Source organism: Homalodisca vitripennis, chromosome X, assembly GCF_021130785.1.
Source record: "Homalodisca vitripennis isolate AUS2020 chromosome X, UT_GWSS_2.1, whole genome shotgun sequence".
NCBI classification, from domain to species: domain Eukaryota; kingdom Metazoa; phylum Arthropoda; class Insecta; order Hemiptera; family Cicadellidae; genus Homalodisca; species Homalodisca vitripennis.
Window position 1 is genome coordinate 95,486,645 of NC_060215.1, and position 20,791 is coordinate 95,507,435.

A 20,791-nucleotide genomic window follows, 5' to 3' on the forward strand; every position below is an offset into this window, starting at 1 on the left:
TATATCATCTCTCGAGCTCATCTATCAGATCATGCATGACACGAGACAATGTACGTCTGCGGGGAAATCTGGGTTTCTTGAACCCTTTCTTCAGCGTGAACGGATATTTTGTCAACATTATGTTTGCCGTTGAAGACCCAAAAACGGATTTCGAAATGTCCATTATAAAGATAAGAGTTTGAAAAACTAAATGGAAAACCAAAGGTATTTCCTTTATAAACTTTAAAGGAGGCGGAGATTTCCTGGTGTTTCCAAAACCAACCAGAATGATGAATCGTCAATTTAAGATAAAATATTTTCCATATAAAATAACCGAGAAGTACTTAAGAAAGAATAGAACACTTTTTATAATAATCTGAGGAGAACTAATAGCTACGAGAAATCCTGATTTAACTCGTTAGGTACATCTGTCCGATTTAGTTTAGTATGCAAACGTTATTATGAAATAATGAACGGAACATCGCTCGGAGAGGCTATACGTGATAGGAACACTGTCGAGAGAGCAGCGCTCCATCGATCCATCCAGCTTAGCGGCATCACTTGTCCCCATTCACGAAGTGTTCGATACATTCTTTCCAGAATACAGTAGGGCCACAGTTTTATAATATTTCATTTAGTTCGTGGACCGTAATATTGATATTAGTTGAAAAAATCAACACATTTTGAAGTCTACCAGAAAGAAGGAGAATGATATCAATAATTCACATCTACTTTTATACTGCTAGATTTACTCAGGAATTCAATCTCATCCGTGTTCTTTCGAAAGCGATTACAGGAGCATATTGATGTTTATCAAGTTTCAATTTCATGAAATGATTATGTTTCCCATTCATAAAACCTATTACAAAAATTAAATTAAAGGAAGAGAAACTCTCTCATTGGATACATCACCGATACACAACATCTTTTGTTTTTCCTAAGTGAAGCGAGCAATATATGCTCAGTCAAATAGATAACAACACGAAACCTAACAGCTTTGACTAATACTACGTCATACGAGTCCCTAACTGCGGTCCCTCTATAGGGCTCGCTCTGACCTAATAATAGAGCGGTTGTGTTACGAGTAGACAGGTTTGCGTATGCAACCTTGGTCGTCTTATACCTGGAATAAAAAACGCATTGTGGTTTGTCTGAACTACTAGCAGGTCTGAAACTGGTTTGGCCTGGCGGTCTTTCTAGAACACTGATAGGATGGTACCGCAGAGAAGCAGCGGATAGAAAACGTGTCGGGTATAAAAAATGATTATAGGATTTTATGCTGACATTTCAGGTCAAGAATCCACTAAACGGATTCCTACCTGTAGTCCCCAATTACGGGCGCCAGGTGCACAAAAACGTCCTCTGGAACTGGAAAGATCTTTTAGGATCCAGTTTACCAAGAACAAAATATTTGCTCAACACGCTTGCTAATACATATTATAAATGTTTCGTAATTACATTTCAAAGTTGCAAAAATTCACACTTTGGTTATCAAATGTGCAGTAACAGTATTAAAACACACTAACTGCTCCTAAACAAAGTAACTTTTGAATAAGTTACTTACCGTATGTTTTTAACAAATTTAAGAAACAGGAACAGTTTTATAAAACAGTTGGTAAAGCTATACTGAGAAGAATAAATACACCTTACCCTTATTGAATATCAGCTCACAAAGTTGTTTTATTCATTTGAAGGACTACACCAATCGCCATATACAGAGAGTTACAAGCGGTGTGCAATGTCAATTAAAGTTGTGGACATTAAAAAGGCGAAACAATCTTTGAATGCAAGTTCTCTTTACGGTTTGCTCGGCGTCTGTCCATTAATGATCTTAATATACAACACGATACAAGTAATCAGAATACATTTAAAATTATACTTTTCCACTGTGTATTTACGCTTAGACATGTGGTGAAAATAAGATATTATGCTGAGTATAAATGTTTTATAGTCAGTGCTCATTTACGCACGAACAAAGAACTGCATTAGTAGTGGTTTTGAGTAATTTTTAATAGAAACACATACATATAATTTTTCAAACAAAACTCAACATAAGAGCTTACAAGTGTCATTAGTTATCGCAAACATCACAAGTAATACCTGTTCTATGTGCCGACCTTGTAACCAATACTCCTCCCCTCATCACCTGCTTTCCATGCTTAACCTTCGCCATTCTTAACACTTAGACGGTTTCATTGACTTGCCAAAACGTGGCGTTGTTCTGTAACTAGGCGTTCATTGAACCAAGTTGTGTTAACAGAATTATTAAACACAACCGCCTTAAACTAGTTTTGACTGAGAATTTGTTTGGCTGAGTGTGAATTTATACACGAGACTGGTCTGAACTTTATATTCGGTATATGCTGTAAGTCCAAATACTTAATAGCTAATATTCTCTAATTGGTTACTGTACGAAAAAGACGACGTACAAGGGGGTACAGTGTAAAATGTAAGGACTGATATCCTCGGCGCTAAGAGAGGAGTTTCTAGTTTTCCAGTACGAAAACGAAAATACAACTTCAGTAGCTGAATTAGCGATCCAAAAACCTGTAAACACTTTGCGATGAACTTCCACGTGGACCCTTGAGTTGAGCGTTATAGGATTGACAAATGTGATATGTATCCGCGTAATTCCAGAAAAGGGTAATTATAAAAAATATTTTAAACACCAATCCGTCAGCGCTGGTGTTTTAGTGCTAATTAACAATAATTTAAAAAGGCAAAATTGACACAATTTTGAAAATCTAAAAAACTGCAATTCAAATAATTTAGAAGATAAATATCTCGTGGCCTCAAAATCCCTGTATATTTTTAGGAACGATTATTTTGTCTGGATTTCCAAGGACATGACACCCATTACAGCTCTGCTTGATCGCAACACGAGAAGGAAACACGACTTGCAACCTGGACCTTACCGCCCGCATGTATCGGCTGAACTGCCATGTAATTTTGGCGCAGTTCAATTCAACAAGATGGCTGACAAAGATAAAAATTGTATGCAGACAGATACAGTGGCAGTGATTTAAAAGACAGCTTCGAGAGTCTTATCTAGGGCGTTTCTTACACAGTTAGTTTTTAAATCAATAACGGTTGCATTGTTTTTATTTGTTTTGTACTGCGCTTTTGTTTTTGTTTTTTTTGTGTTAGGTATCGTATATAATTGCTATATGAATATATTCTAAATATAAAAGTAATTTGCTATTGAGTAAAATATATAATATAGTACAATAATATAGAACTAAATATAAAACGTAACTATAACATGTATTTTATTTACAATATGTCAATGAAAATAACAGAATTAATAAAATTGAAATATTATTAAAATTAAAAAATACATCTATTATTTAATGGTTTTGATACAAACTAAATTACGAATCTAAAAAATTCAGTAAAACCTCATCACCGGGGTTTCACAAATGAACGCTAAGAACAAACCGTACAAGGTCCCTGTACAGAAATATTCAAGGTTATATGCTAAACCATTATTTGACGCTTGCAACACTCCCAAAATCTGCTTAATAAAAACTCTGTTATGTTTCATGCATTTCTATATTCAGCCCTCGATATAGAAAATTTACGAATTGAAATTAATTATATTTTATTTGCAAACTGCAATACTATGTGAGAATATTTAAAAACAAAACTTAAAGTCCTCAATAAAAATCAAAATACAGTAGTGCGTTATTATTGGTAAGCGGTAATAATGATAGATTATTAACTAACTCAATTATTAAACACGACAGTATTTAACTTTATTGTAGTACGCTCACTATATTAAGAGTAATGCTTTGTCAATTTTAAAATTAGCTTATTTTTTTAGTCTTTAAATAAAAATATATTATATGCCAGTGAAATAAGCCTACGCTTGCCGATAATAATATGCTTAGACTCCAATGGCTTCCTTGTTAATTTCGCGATTACTTACACACTCTTGCGCAAACGCGAGCATGCACTCCTCACATATACATAACTAGCGTATTGGTATCATTCTACAGCAAATGTATCATTAATTGTAAGACAAGGGCCAGGTTAGATTCCGTCATCTGACCCCAACGCTTAATTTTTCTTTGGAAATGATGGTTTGGTAAGTTTACATTTGTTATGTCTCTTAGGCATTCGTGATCAAACCCTCTTGAATTTTGATCTGATACGTGATATGTACTACCAAAGACTGCCACAGCCCGTTCCGATGTCTGGGGATGTCAAGTTTCGACCCATTCGGGAACTACTGTCTATCTTGCTCGAACAATTATACGGTATGTTTCTCTCGGTTTGTATAGTTATAAGTGTTATAGTTATAAGGGAAGGGGGAGATTACGTAATTTAAATTAAATCCAGATATGATGTTCTAATCCAAACATCCCGGTATTACATAGTGTGTTACACCCCCACTGTAGCATGTTCTACACCTTAAAGTATATAAAGTGTAGGTTATCCACTAATTACCAGAAAAAATAACCCATCATTAATTTTCCCTCCACACGATAAAGTGGACCTGTTTGATTGACAAAACAACAATTAATGTTTGAACCAACTCATTGATAATCAGAGGACGAAGGTCAATTCGTGATATCAGTATCTACGGACGTGGTGGTCAGTGTTTAAGCAGCCAGTAGTGTAGTACCCACCGATAGAACCAACACACTACGGTTTGGAATTCGCTAAGACAACTGGAATCTTCAAATTAATAATCATGAAAGTAATTATTTCCGATCTTGCTTAAGTTTATTATCATTAAGCTTAAAAACATGAGCATGACTACTTCTCGAAGTGATATTAGTTAACGTACAATCGTACAATCATGACTTAACGTGTGAATTCAAATAATAGTAATCTGAGAAAACTGGATCGTTGGCATAGGGTAAGTTATTGCTACGTGATTACTATTAGTGAAATTTCTACCTACCAAAATTATCTCTCCAGGACACCGACTATAACACAGTTTATTGAATAAATGGTCCATTCAATAAAAATATTCACTAAAATAAAATATGTAGGAATATAATTGTTTACTTGCTGTATATGGGTGGTCAATATATTCAAAATACTTCGAAAATTTAGTTTTTTATACAATAAAAAAATAAGATTCGTGGTATTCTATAATAGGGAATATTTGGCAGCAAACATAATCTTTGTGTCTTTATCTTTATGTAATATTCTGTTGTTGGAGCTAGAGTTGTCTTCGTGCTTATTAAATGTAAAACAGTTAGCAAGTCAAAATAGAATAGTACATAGTATTTATTGTTGCTCAGTAATGACTATCTTGAATTTTGAGAGCACTTCCAAGTGTTGGAGTGTTTGAATCCAACACTTCCATGATTTACAAGTACTTTTATAGATAACGATGGCACTTAATGTATATAGCAGGTTTTAAACCATAAAGATATCCCTCGTAGGGCTTATCATCCTGAAGCCAAAATTATCATACTGGTACTATTGGGATAACAGTATCCATTCGTTTTTAAGAGCAACTATTATTCTGTTATTTTATTAAAGTTTCATAAAACTGAAGAAAACCCTTCTAAGTAAAAAAAATATATGAGTATTAAGCCTTGTTGAGAAAATCAATGTAAAATTGCTGGCACTTTCCTCTCTCCATATTTATAAAGCTGACCAAGTATAATTGAGGGTAACCTCCATAAACAAGTAAATTGTGTGTACAGCAAGTTATGTTCAAACATTTATAGAAGTCTATAACAAAATTCAAGAAGCACTGAATCATCACAGCTTGTTGACTAATTTAATTTGATCATAATATTAAATTTAAAACATTACACACATTTTGTCTTGATATAATTAGTTTGTTATTTTGGAATCATTATTTGTAATCTAAAGCTTAGCCAACTGTTCAAAATTTAATATTTGAATGTCTGCCCACAATTAGATGGCTAAGATTGGGATGTCACTTAGAAATTACAAATTTATTACAGACCAATAAACACGTAAACATTTGTAATGTTTCAAATTGTGTATGTGAAGAGAATAAATAGTAACATTTTATTTAAAATCTTTTACCACAGATTTAATACAGACATTTTCTAACAAATTTCCTAAGAATTACCTAAAACCATTAAGTGGTAACTTTTTCATGTGTTAAGCAAATTAAATAATCTAAATAGAAAGGTAATTTTAAAGCGTGATTCCATTGAAATAGTTTAACATCCCATACAACAGATATAAACAGTTCAAATTTTAAAGGATATGTTCAAAATACAATTATGGAATTAATAATCTACATAACTAGTTAAAGGCAACTATTTTAGCTTTTCATTAATTTTAAGTCATTATTTGAAAAAGCTGAATTCATTTAAACACTACTAATACAAAAATCATTAAAATGTTGTTGAAATAAGCCTACATAGAGAGAAAAGTTGGTGCATAGGCTTGCATTGCTTTTATTAAATTATGGACAGATAGTATTTGGTGATTATTGTAATTATACATTATGCAAACTTACATGAGTGTAAAATGTTTAAATGAAGGGATCACAAGCTACAACAAAAGTTGTATTTGTTTTCCTGAAAATTCTTACTATAACCATCATAAACACATAATAAAGCAAACATGTACTTTTCTATAAAAAGAGATAATGTATTTGTACTTGATCTAGCGACTACTTTTGGTGCCAGTAAAGTTTACAATTTAAAATAAAACAATTTGGAATATGCTAATTCAATAATTGTCTAATCCAATTAGCAAGCCCCCACTGAGAGATTAATTAACTTTGTTAGTGCCTTACTAAACAACGAATTAACTCTGCTTCCAGAGTTGAGCTTTAACCAATTGACTCTGTGGGAGATAACTGAACAAATCTACTAGAAAACCCATACAAAATGTTCTATATAGAACAAAGTAAGAAATTGCATTGAATCTTAATAATCTTTTATCTCTTCGGAAACACTCCTTCAAGAAAGATCAACCTGTTAGCTGATCCATGGATGTTTCTTAAAAGTCCTTTTTGAAACTTAATACAATCAAACCTCATTGTAGTCACCAGATGTATATTGAAACATTTTGACGCAGTATCAATTATGTTCATGACAGTAGTAGTAAATCATTATGTTTCTGCAATACATAAAATATACCTGTTAAATAATACTAACTAACAACCACGTCTGTATCTCGCATCTCAAAAATCAGTGCTATAGAATTTGAGAGAATTGCTCACATCTGACCCCATTGAAGTTACTGAAGTAGGAATTGCAGTGTTTTGGGAATGTTAAAACTGTTCTAGATGTGCTATTGGTTCAGTTGTCATAGAACTCCCAGGCAATCATAACAATTTAACACAACAAATGTGCAATTTTACCTGAAGTACCATTTGTATAACCGAGTCAGACCTAAATAACACATTATGGTACTAATTGGAAGACGATTTTATTTAAAGATAAGTTCCATCTGATTTAATAATATGTTTTGGATAAATCAGACTTCAAATTTATGTCATACAAATAGTCATACCCAAATAGTTTCAGTTTTTTTTTTCAACAACTACCAGCCATCTCACATTAAAATTAAGCTTATTTACCAATGCTGTTTTGAACCTTAACGAAATCCTGAATAAAACAGATACCATAACAATTTTTAACTTAACCAAACCAAATTAGTTCCATATTTTAGAACTAATGACTATCTGAGGAGGAATTAAAATTACGTCTAACTATAAACCCATAGTTTTAACATTGTGTAGTTATTGAGTATTATGTCAATTCCAATTAAAGGGCAAGTTCCCATTTATTTTACACATATTGTACATGTCCATATTTAGATACAACCATAGAAAAAATTTTAATAAAGAGTATAATAACAAAAAAATATTTGGATTCACTAAATTTCTAAAGAAAATAATTATATTTATTTAAACTTATGTACTTATTGTGACTAAAATGCGATCTTTCCTGTTATCTGCTACATGGATTCTATGGCCGTTTAGATATTCTGAAAATTTTAAAGTTATAAATACTTATTACTACTAAAATATTAATTTTAATTAATTGTTACCTAGCTTCATGATAGTATCTGTTATTAATTTTCGTGATCAAGGACAGACAGTGAGTATAATATTAAACATAAAGATGATTGGGGAGAGCTGGTGCAGCACATCTAAGGTGTAGGACTTTGGATTTGGGTTCTAATATCTGTATACTTGAAGCATTTTTTTATCAGTACTGTCTACTCTTACTACACTGACTCTCACCCTTAGTATTTAATAATATCCTTGCATAGGTCAGTGACCGCATAGTAAAGCTATGAACGGAATCGGTTTCTTCAATAAAAATGTTCCCTGAAATGTTTAAACTTCAGGATTTATTATTTAAATGTACTATGGAAACTATTTTATTTATAATTTAGGTAATCTAGAATTAAACTTTTAAAGCTACATTATCAGCAAACACTTTGTATCTGTGGTTTAGTATAGCTGAAAGCTTATGAAACTTATTAGCGGTTAAATGTATTGCTATAAAGATTTATGTAGAAAAAATATTATACTTGAAAAGATCTTGGAAAGTTTTCATTCAAAATAAAAATAAAAAATATCACCACATGACCATCTATTTTACATGATTTTGGCTGATTGAAGAAATGTTCGTAGTTTAAAATGCAATAGGGATAATACCTTTAATATTCCTTTACAAAATTTAGTTATTTTGACTTTATTTTTGCAACTCAAATTTGTTCCTCCAAAATTTACTTGCCATTATAGGTAAAATACTGTTCAAAATACGGATGTATGGTTTTAATGAAAAAAGATAACATACAAAAATAAAACTGTTCTAACTCTCTTATTCATTGATATCACATGTGATACAAATAAGACTACATATTTTTTCTGTTTTTCGAACACATGTTTCTATTGCCAAAAAGGTAAATAGAAACTATTTAGAGAATTTGCCTTTAAACATAGGCTAAATCAATTTAATGTTTATTAAGAAATGAGTAGTCAAGCAAATTAAGTAATAAATATTGAGCGAAGGTAATAACAGCAAATGAATTTAAACGGTTTTGCACTATGTGGTATTTATTATATACATTATGTTATAACAGTTATATCTGTCTAAAACAATATAAAATTCAGTTATGTTCTGAATATTGAGTTAGATGTACCAATTTGTTTCTAGAAACTAAGACATTTTGCTGATAGTTTTTTTATTTGGTTCTTTGGTTAAAAAAATAAACTGTCACTTTATTTTAGAATACAACAGCAAGCAGATTCTACATTGATTTAAATGGTGTTGCATTTATTTTGGGACTGGCCTGGTTTAGAAAACTATGGATCATAACCCACATTCTTTATGGATTAGAAATTTATAGTCACTTAAAATTGTTTGGCTGAAGCAAAGGAGGAAGGGTCAGGATTATTTTGTACTTTTTAATAAAATGTTTAATGATTTTTTAATCATGTGATGAGACTAATTAATTATTTTAACCCTTAAAGATCCAAATTTAGAATTCGTTAGACATCAAGTAACGAAGCGTGTCAAATTCTCTGATAATGATAAAATAAAATTAACCCTAATCATATTTCCATAAGTATTCTCACCCGTTACGTGACATTTTTTAAACATATATACACATATATATCGCTACCTCAGAGCAACAGTGGGACATGTACCAAACACCCTACTTTCGGGAATCAGCGATCAAAGTTTTTCATGTTAGATAATAGCAGTTTACTTCTTAAACATTTGCCTAATTGAAACTAAAAAAATTACCAAAGTGTCATCTGATACATCTTTAAACAGTTTTGCAACAGTTACTTGTAATTAGTACCTCAATTATGGACATAAAAAATATAAAATAAGACCTGGCACGGATGTCTCTCTGTAGCACTAATAAATCATACTTTTCCAAATCCATGTCTCAAGTATAATATTTAAACTATTATTTAGAATAATTATTTTTAATTATAATAAATAATGATAAAATAAAACAATGTATTTAAATATTTTTTATTTTACATTTTTAGAACTTTTGTACATACAACTTTAAAAAAGTATTAAATTTATCAAGAAAAACATTGTCTTAATCATCTTCATCACTGCTGTCCTGGGCTATTGAAATGACCTTCCTTGAGCTTTGTAAATTACAATAAAATTGGTAATGTGCTTTAGGAATTAAGTTAAATAAGCATTCAATGTAGACTTGTAATAAAATAGTGATGCTTTACCCTGTGGCAACTGGAAAACTGTCTCTAAATCTTACACTGCTAACATCAGGTTTTTGTCACTAACACATTTTTCCTTATCCTTTTCTTTCTGCATTCTCGAAAGTGAAACTTCTTCTCTGTGCTTTTTCAGATGATCTTCCTTTTCTATTTTTTCTTCATCGCTCAAGAGTTTGTAATCCTCGCATTTTACACATAAATCCTTCTTAGGCTTAAAAAAAACTTATATTATTGAAAATTGATTCATACAAATGTTTTTTACGTAGTTCAAACCTTTAGCCTTGTTTTCTTCTCCATACATCCTATACATCATTGATAAGTTTAACCCACCTTCCAAGTATTCCTTATTAGTTCTTGCCCTACAGTAATGGGATTCAATCCGTGGGAAATTATTTATGTCTTCCATTACTGAATTTACTAATGCATCATCAGTTTTCTTCTGTTTCCCATGCTTTCCTCTTGAATCTCCCCCAGTAAAAACATCACTCTTTTTCATGACAGTAGATATAAAATTGTTAGAAATAGCAAATGTAGATTTAAACATTAATTTACAAACTCACTCTCTTCTACCATCTATCTCAAGATAAAACGATGCGTTGCGTTTACGAGCAGTATGTGGTCGCTCATTATTGTTACTGGAAAAAGAAATGAGTTTTGGTATGTAATCTCTTTTTCTTGTAATGTCACACAGATTGTAAAATTGATCAAAGATTGTCTTTCTACATGCATTTACCTTTCACAAGTCTGACTTTTGTTTCTTCAATATCAGCCAACTTTTTGGAATTATTAGTTATTATTGTTCTGGAAGAAAACATTGCACAAATTGTGCTAAGAAAACACTTTTATCATAAGAATAAACTAAACAGTATGATCTTAACCTTATCTCAACACAAAAACAGCTGGTGTAATATTGGGACAACTTCAATGCACTGAAGACAGAAACAAAGGAATAAAAGAGCAGCACTGGGACAACTCAGATATCCCACTGTTTCACTATAATATAATGGAAAAACAACTAAGTGTTACATCAGGATATCTTTTATATTGCTTTAATTGTTAGATATCTTGGGAAACCCACTGTAGCACTGAAATCTACATCTCCAATAGAATAAAAACCTATCATAAACTCAAAACACTAAAAATCTCAGATGTCCCACTGTTGCACTGAGGTAGCGATATATTAAACCTCCTGTTATATAACTGTTCGGGTAGTTATTGAAATTTGGAAAATTTTAATATTATATTTCAGTTTTTTTTTTTGTCTAGAAATAATAGCAAAAAAGGGTGATAGAGGGTTCTGTGACACCCTGTATAATGACTTTGGATTCTCATGGATTTGCGATCAGACACTACAATTTATTGATTAGTACTATCATATAATTTTTGTTCGTCATCATCAAAGCAGGGAGGTGCTGCTAAAGCCCATACTAATGGTTGGAGGCATTACTGTCAACCTGTTCAATTACTAGGCCCTTTATTGATATTTATTTTTCAGACTTTCTGTTCCTTAATTGTTTTGTTTTTTAACTATTCACTTCCTAAACGTTTGTTTTTGTACAACATGAGAGGGTAAAGTAAATTTACTCTTGAAGTTATAAACTTTGGTAAATATTTACTTTGGCCATTTCATACTATTTTTTGTTTTTTGAAAAAGAAAATGCTTAACAAGTTTTTAACAGGCTATAAAGTGTTAAAAAAAGAAGCTTGTAAAAGGAACTAGTAGTTGAATGGGCTGATAGTAATGCCCTTTGGCCATCAGGTGTTGGCTGCGGTACCAGTGGAGCCTTCCACTGATAGCGACAAATGACAAATATCTCCCAAGACAGTACTGAGTAGCATACTTTTCAATTCTGACACACAATAATAGTAACCTACTTCAAAATACACTGAAAACACAACAAAAATCACTCACGAACACCTCAAAATGTCCACCAACAAAATTTAAATAATGTCATTTAAACGTGAAAATGAAATCAACAATCAAATACACAAATAATTAGCAAAATAACAAAAAAGACCAAAATAATAATAGAAGAAAAATAGATGAGTAAATTGTGGTTAAAATATAAAAAAAAAGTGAGAGTAATAAACTAAGCTCAAACATAGTTGGTGGCATATTCACCCTTTTCAGATTTCCTGGGTATTTATAAATGTTTGTTGTAGGTTTAGATTGTTTTGTGACGCCTTTCACACTGGCATTTTGGGTTAGGCTAACATGGGTAAATTAAATATTATTCATAGATTTATCTCATGATCTCCATACATGATGGATATTTTGTATGAGGCCTGTGGTCAATAAAATATAGGTACAAATGTAATTTATATTCAACTTTATAAAAGTACTGCCTTCCTTGGAATGTGCCATATAGCTACAGGACTGTACTCTATTCAGACTATGGTAGATTATTGCATTGTTTTAAACAAATCCATGACTTACCTTCATATTGTTTTCTACTAGGTAGTTGATGGAACATAACTGATAAACTATGTATGCACGCAAAACTTCATACGTTGTCTTGCTTTTAAATGCAGCTTTAGGGTCAGCAAACCCAGTGTCCAGAGGGTCTCGTTTAGATCCAAATGATTTTTTATCTGCGGTTAAATCGTTTATAGCTCCGGCAGTTACAGATTTAAGTGCTATCTGATTACAACTTTGAAATGGTAAAAATAAACGTATTCTGGACGATTTTCCACCACGTAGGGTTAAGTTATATATACTAACACCGGTGCCGTATTTCCTTGAGACACTACACCTGATGACACCCCTCAAAAACGCCATCACTATTACGGTAATGTTCAAACTCTTTATATCAATTGAAATAGAAACACACTATTAAATTGTGAAATTATATGTACACATAATAACAGTACATCTTCCTAACATCAACTCCAATGCAGACGACACAACACGAGCAAGTCCTCTCAATCAGAAGACTAGAACCGTCTGTACTCAACTTACGACTCTCTCGTTTATACTCCCCCCCTTATCATCTGCTCCCACTTCAACATTTTGCAGACGAAAATGTACTAGGCTGCCAACAGCACAACAATGAATACCCTAAAAGATCGAAAACATTACTATTTTCTACAAATAAAAAATGTTTTATACGAGCTTAAATTGTAAAATAACTACTTGCACTGCGTGATAATACGTTTCTATTAATGGCTCATGCTCTTTACAGATAATTTTTATTACAGCACATACAACGTATTTTAAAGACGTTATAATTGTAGAGTACGATAACTAATTTGTTTGATATGTATATTGGGAATATTGTTTAAGAAGAAAATCATCAAGATTATTTATACTACGAAATGCCATGTTAACGATTTAATTTAGTATTATTACAATTAAATTACACGCCCGATTTTGTTATAACTTGTATATCTGAACTGTTTTAATTGTAAAGTAATCAATCATGTTCGTTTCGGAATGCTTTAATTTTTAACAGAATTGTTAGCAGCTACCTTAAATTTGAAAGGCAAATGAATATTTTTGGGTTTGTATACAATATAATTAGAGATTCGAGTAATATCATCTAATTTTAGTTACCGTACGGTACTGAAAATATTTTCTTATTTATTTGATATAATTTTCAAGCGTATTAGACTTCACGTAGAATAGAAATACACGTTTGTTTGTTGGAGAATTGAATAAAAATACATATTTAGAAGAGAGTACAGAATGATGTTTCAAACTGTTATAGAAAACTGTTTATGCGTACAATAAAATAATGTACTCCGTCAATGCAGTAATCATCCAACGTAATAACAATCCATACCATAAATCTTAATAAAATCATTATTATATCTAATAAGTATTAAAAAAACGCACGCATACAAAATGTAAGTCGTGTCGACCTTAAGGAAAAAGGTAAGGTGGTGAAAATATTAGGCTTGTTGTTTTTCAATGTATCCTCCTTTACATTTGCACACTTCATACCTACAAAATATTCCATCGTCCGAGCTATGGTGTGTATGGGCGATTTCATGGAACCCGCAATGTCTCAGAGCAACCTTTGCAATCAACGCTACATTCCGCTGCGGCAGCTTTGTGTAAACAGTAAGTTAGTGTTACATAGCACTCTACATTAACTGTGACATTCCTTTCTTTTAAATCAGTCAGTAGTATTATCCTAAAACCACAAAAATATTTTACCACAAATTACTTGTCCATTTTGTGAACTTTTTCTTTAGCAGGATCCTTCTGGTCTTCTCCAGTCCATGGCCTCGTTTTTACTAAGAGGGTCGTATGAGAAAATTATTGTTTTCCCCAGTCACAAATGACATTAAAATTTCGAAGGGCTGTATTGTATTAATACAAAAATTCATTGAGGCAGTGAACAATTTATTATTTTTGACCACCTGATAGAGGTTTTCGGTCCAATTTTGCATTCACCTTACTCGTATGCAAGTTGTCTCTAACGATCCTCAAAAACCTTTTTTTGAAAGTTCCAACGTTTTAGAGTATTTATTTAGTTTTCAAACACCGGCCAGACAATATTGCAAATGTGAAAGTGATAGTAATGTTTTTATTCAAAACAATTTTCTCTCTAAAACTTCCAGGGTTTGCTGAAAGAGTACCTCCCCCTGGATTGACGGATGCCAGCAAGAAATATTTGTACAACATTCGAACATACGCAAAAAGACCTTCTCTGCCCTGCAATCGAAAATAGTGCTGTTTCAGAGAAGGTTGAACAGTCTGAAGCAGAGCCTGGCCCAAACAAAAGGAAGCGCTCAATTTAATCTCTGTGCTCAGTGTATATTACAGTAATCTAATTTTCGGAACATGTTTTCTTCAGTTTGTTTGTAGCAGTATAACACTTTTAGTACAAGTTTCACTTATTTGTACCAATAACAAATATATTTTATTTTGAAAATATATCCATATTTTTTTTAAACGCTAGTATTCATTTAAACAAACGCCATTTTGAAATGGGATGTTTTCCAAAATGCCATATAGGTTTGAAAATAAATAAACTAAGAAATCTAAAATTTTCAAACAACTATCTTAAATATCACCTAGTCTATAAAAAGACAAGTTCTAGTTGTAATTGGCCGACCCTTCACCTCTTTGAGTATTATCGTTGACTTACGGGACATTATGTATATAATATGATTTATTTGCATGTATTTCTGAGTTTCAACTAACAATATACATTTTAAAGACTTTTGGTAAATTTTTTTATATGCAAAAAGAAGCTAAAACGCGTTTTATTAAAAAATAACGTTTTTACATTTTATTTTCAAACGGCCATTACTTCCTTATTTTAAAAGGTATACATGTAATTTTGGTATCATATCACTCATAAATTGAAGCACTTTAAGGAAAGTACAATAACTCAAAATAAAAGTTTTGAGACTTGTCTTGGGAAGATTTAAGATTAAAGATTGTATTCTTAAATTTTTAATTATTAACATTGTTCTAGTATATAATATAGATTTAGGAAATTTAGATTAATTCTGAGAAAGTATATTGTAATTTGTAAAAGTTATTTAAAGGCTAATAAATATTCTGAATTACCGCACATTCTCGGCGTTCACTGCAGGCTAACAATGTTTTAATATTTATAAAGATTTTTAAATTGTAATATCATATTTGTTTTGACATTAATTATGTACTACTTATATATCTACACGGTTTAAACAGTACCCTTGTATGGCACACAAAATGGTAACATTTAAACAATAATTGAAATTGTAATGTCAGTTTTGTTTTGATAATATTCTGATGTACAATAGGTATAGATTCACAAGGCATAGACAGTACTAATGTATGGGTTGTTTAGTGTAAATAAAACTATAAATACAACTACCAAGATTTAAAATTATAGGGTATGGTAGGCACTTAGTCTTATATTTACACAGAAACTAAAATTATAATTACCCCTATGTTTTCACATTACATATGTCCAACAGATAGTAAAGTAAAAGTAAAAAGTAAAGCATGTCTTATTTTACCAGGCGAAGTTAGGGCTAAGAAGCCCTCTCTAACACTTAACCTGGGGACCAACGGCTTAAAGGTGACTTCCGAACCACCACCAATGGCCGGGCAGGCGGGCCGCTTGCAAGGACAGGATCGCTCAGCGGTCACCTGTCCAAGCAGCAGCCACGCTTGACGTTGCTTGATCTGGTTATCTTGCGATAACCGCCGTACCCACTACACTGCGCCATAGTCATCTACACGATAGGACCTCTGACGGTCGACACTATCTTTTTCACGTTAGTATATTAAAATACAGCTTACAGAGCACCTGTGTACAAATTTTGATTGCGGGCATTTGTTTGGTTTAGTCTCAAGAGCGATTTTTATTGGAGAACTCTCGTATAACGATTCGTTTTCTACGGTCAAGTTTTCATATTTAGGATTTTTATTTATTATATATTTAACAGGAACCCTTTGTGTAAAATTTTAAATACGAAAACTGTATAGATTTTGTAAAAGATCGCTTTTTAATAATTAGTTTTATATATTTTATCTCAGTTTCTAAATTTTTGGGCGCGCCTTTAGATTAAAAAATGCAACATTGATGCACAGAATACAGATGGATAACTTCACGGTCTGGACGACCAAAGTGACGCTAGCTTCACGGTGGTTTACTAACAGACTTGCTTTCCTTATTTTGTTTTCAAACTTATGAGGTTAGTCTGATTATAAACAAAAAGTGTTTGTTGTGATGCTTCAAATAGGCCTAGTAACCTATCAATGAATGTAAATTCAGTGTTTCTAGTATTTTGTGTGTTCCTAGAACAATGCCCCGTCCTAAAAGAATATGTAAATATTGTGTCAATAAAGGCAATAGGTTTTTAGGACTAATCCTTCGCTTTGGCAATTGTGCCTCCAGTACTCCTAGGCCTAGTTGGTGCAGCAAAGTGCATCAAAAAAGAAGATACATTTAGTGGACATAAATTTTATCATTTTGAAGTATCAAGTGGAAATATTAGCAGTGTGAAACTACCTATAGATTCCCTCCATAGAAGGAACAAATCATCTGATATGAATCCTAACCTGGGTAATGAGTTATTCGTAACCTAGTTCCTGAACCAGTTCATTTAACAAAACTAAATTAATTTTATCATTTGAAGACAAAAAGAACAAATTTGAAACAAAATGTAAGAACTGGCATCCTGAATTTTGGTAAAACTTTCTTTAAATATTTGAGACACAGCCTACTATACTACAATATAATCCTCATTTTCACGCCTATTTTCGGAGATGTATCGGTTTTACATGTCAAATATTGAAAAAAACATCTTTTGATGGCTGTATAACTCTCTTATTAGGCTGCGCCTATTATCAGAGACATCGATTTTACAGGTCAACTACAGGAAGAACCTATTGATAGCTGTACCTCAAAAAAGTACTAGCCGATCTTGATAAAACTTTGTACATATATTTGAGACATAGTCTACTATACTACAATATAACCCACGTTCTTAGGCCGCACTTATTTTCAGAGCCACATCGATTTTACAGCCTATGTGCTGAAAAAACAAATCTGTAGATGGCCGTACCTCAAAAATGTACGTGCTAATTTTGATAAAACTTTCTATACACATTCAATATACAGTCTTATATATTAAATTACTACCTTCATTTTTATGCCGCACCTATTTTTGAACTATATTGATTTGACATGTCAATTATTGGAAAAACCAATGGATGGCTGTGTATCTCAGAAACTTACTAGACGATTTTGATAAAACTTTCTATACACATTTGAGACACAGTCCACTATACTATAATATAACCCACATTCTTAGGCCACACCTATTTTCGGAGGTATATAGATTTTACATGTCAAATACTGCAAAACCAAATCTATGCATGGCCGTAACTCAAAAACGTACTCACAAATTTTGATACAACCTTGAATACACATTTAATACATGATCTATTGTATTACAATATAACCCTGATTTTTAGGCCAGATCTATTTTCGTACGTTTTGAACTAGACTAAGACTATATTATATGCCAGTATAATATATTAGACTATGTATTGAATGTGTATACAAACTTTAATCAAAATCAGCTCTTACTTTTTTGAGATACAGAGCTATCCATAGGGTTTCTCAGAACTTGTCTTGATAGATCAGTGTAGTCCCAAAAATACCTGCTACATATGGCGATTATTTCATATAAGTAGACTTTGTTAATTTAAAATCTGTATTTGTACTATTTACCTTCACGTTATTAAATTAATATATATTTTTTATGGGTTAAATTGATGAATTAGCTTAGGAACTAGGTCCGGGTACTCGTTCTTTCTATGTATGGAACCAATGGCCAGTTTGAAGTTGGCATTTTGTATAAACACTGATGATATACGGATTATACAATGTAAATCAAACTAATGATAAAATAAAAAAATGGGAAGTATTTAATTCAATGTCTTTCATTATAACCACACAAAGTTCATTGATAGTATTTGCAATTAGTAATTGAGACTGGACGGATTAAATATTTGTTGTTTTTGGGGTGCTGTAGAAGTGGCGTCTAACGGACTATTTTATTTCTTATATCTGTACACGGTAAGTCGAGCAAAGTTGATCGAGCAAAAAACATGGTCATAAAATCGTCTAGTGCTAGCCCTGTTCAGTCCAATCAAAGTTATTTAGTAATATCTTAGAGTAAGTACTAAGCAATACTCTGCTACAATATTAATGTATTATATGTTATGGTACCAGTTTTCTCATTCTGATGTTTACAATTTATATTTTTTTAAATCACTGCGGCAAGGAAAAATATAAAATCTATACGAAATTTTAAATTTTAATGGCATATCTTTGTTTACTATATTAACATATAATAACTAGAGATCCATACAGTATAAACAGTACCAATGTCCAATTGTTCAGCGTACATAAAGCTAAAGACAATCACAAGTACCTAGGTTTGTAGCAAGATAAGGCTAGCAAAAGATTTCGATCAGATTGCTCGGATATTTCATGCTGCTGCCCCCATTATGATAAAGAAAGATGTTCTTGCATCATCAACACAAAATATTCGGAAGCGTGTTAAGAAGTGTTTAGACTGTAATGGCGGAATCTTCTAATCTTATTTCTAATGTAATGAGATTAGTTATGTTTTATTTAGAACAGTATTATATTGGTAAATTAAATTTATCAACTTAATTATAAACAACATTAAACATTTATTATGCTAATACAGTATGATTACTTTGTTGGAGGGTAATACAGGGTTAGCCAGTGAAACAGGAAGATTGGAGATGGCCTTGACAGTTGGAATGTGAGTGGTGGGGGTGATAGTGGCCGGCTCCTTTCTACCTGCATGTCCTGCCATTTAGTTGAGATGGATCGTTGGACGGGTGAATATCGCGGCTACGCGGTTAAAGCGTATTATACGAATGGTAAGAGTTTGGTGAAAACGCGACGTGCTTTTCGACGCCATTTCAACATACCGCGCAACAGGCCTGTTCCTTCGGATAACGCAAGTCGTTCGTGGATAAACAAACTGGATCAACGTTTAAAAAAACGAGCTGGGAGTGCAAAAACCTTTCGAACCCCTCAAAATATCGCTACTGTTCAACAGGCAATGCTCAGAAGTCCACGCCGATCTGCCAAACAACATGCTGTACGCCTTGAAATAAGTAACACTTCGGTGAGAAGGATTCTTCATGAAGATTTAAATTTTCACCCATACAAAATACAGATTGTGCAATCTCTCAAACCAACTGACCATCAGAAATGATTACAATTTTGTGATGAAATGGCCAGAAGACTTGAAGAAAATGTCGACCAAGTAAACAACTTGTGGATGAGCGATGAGGCGCATTTCCAACTCTCCGGTGTTGTTAATAAACAAAACTTCAGATACTGGTCTGAGGAAAACCCTGGTGCACTTCATGAAACGCCTCTTCATGCTGAAAAAGTGACACGGTTTGGTGCGCAATGTCAGCAAGAGTAATTATAGGCTCATTTTTCTTTGAGGATAGCAATGGAAGTGATGTGACTGTTAACTCTGTGCGTTACGTTGCAATGATCCAGAACTTTCTTACGCCACAACTCTCCCGTTTTCCAGTAAATGAACACACAATGTTCCAACAAGATGGGGCAACAAGCCACACTGCAAGAGTTGCTATGAATGCTGTGAATGCTTTGTTTCCAGGTGGCGTCTTTCCCGAAACGGGGATATCCCTTGGCCCCCTCGCTCTCCAGATTTGACAGCCTGTGACTTTTCTATGGGGTTACTTAAAAACAAGAGTTTTTCAGAACGATCCACCTAGAACTATCCCTGCCCTAAAAAAACAAATTCGGGATGAAATCGAAGGAATACCAGTCAATATGCTGCAAAATGTCATGAGAAACTTCCAGGCCCGGCTGCAGCAGTGCATAGATTCCATTGGAGGACATATGACAAGTTTTATATTCAAAAAATAATTTTTTCACTTATTGTACAGTAGGCTAAATGGCTACTTTTTTTCTTTATATTTATAACCATTAAATAATAAAATTAATTTTCTTAAAGAATTACTTACTTATTTAAATTTTCCCGTTTCACTGGCTAACCCGTTACAAGTTACATTAAATTTAAATAGATTAATTTAGAATTTGTTTGCTATTGATTTTATTTACATAAATTTTCTCAGAATTAAATTTTCTGTAATTTTTTCATGGATTT

General features: G+C 32.4%; 1 protein-coding gene across 2 annotated transcripts in view; it reads right to left on the bottom strand.

Annotated features, from left to right (window-relative positions):
- Positions 1–13,130, bottom strand: part of LOC124369671 (proline dehydrogenase 1, mitochondrial-like) — a 77,107-nt gene extending 63,977 nt beyond the window's left edge. The window contains exon 1 of one of the 2 annotated variants that reach the window (XM_046827721.1): positions 12,585–13,130. In XM_046827721.1, coding sequence (XP_046683677.1) covers positions 12,585–12,926 — 342 coding nt within the window. In that variant the 5' untranslated portion in view covers positions 12,927–13,130. The remainder of the gene's footprint in view (positions 1–12,584) is intronic. The other variant, XM_046827722.1, reaches the window with a different exon arrangement.
- Between the last annotated feature and the right edge of the window lie 7,661 nt (positions 13,131–20,791).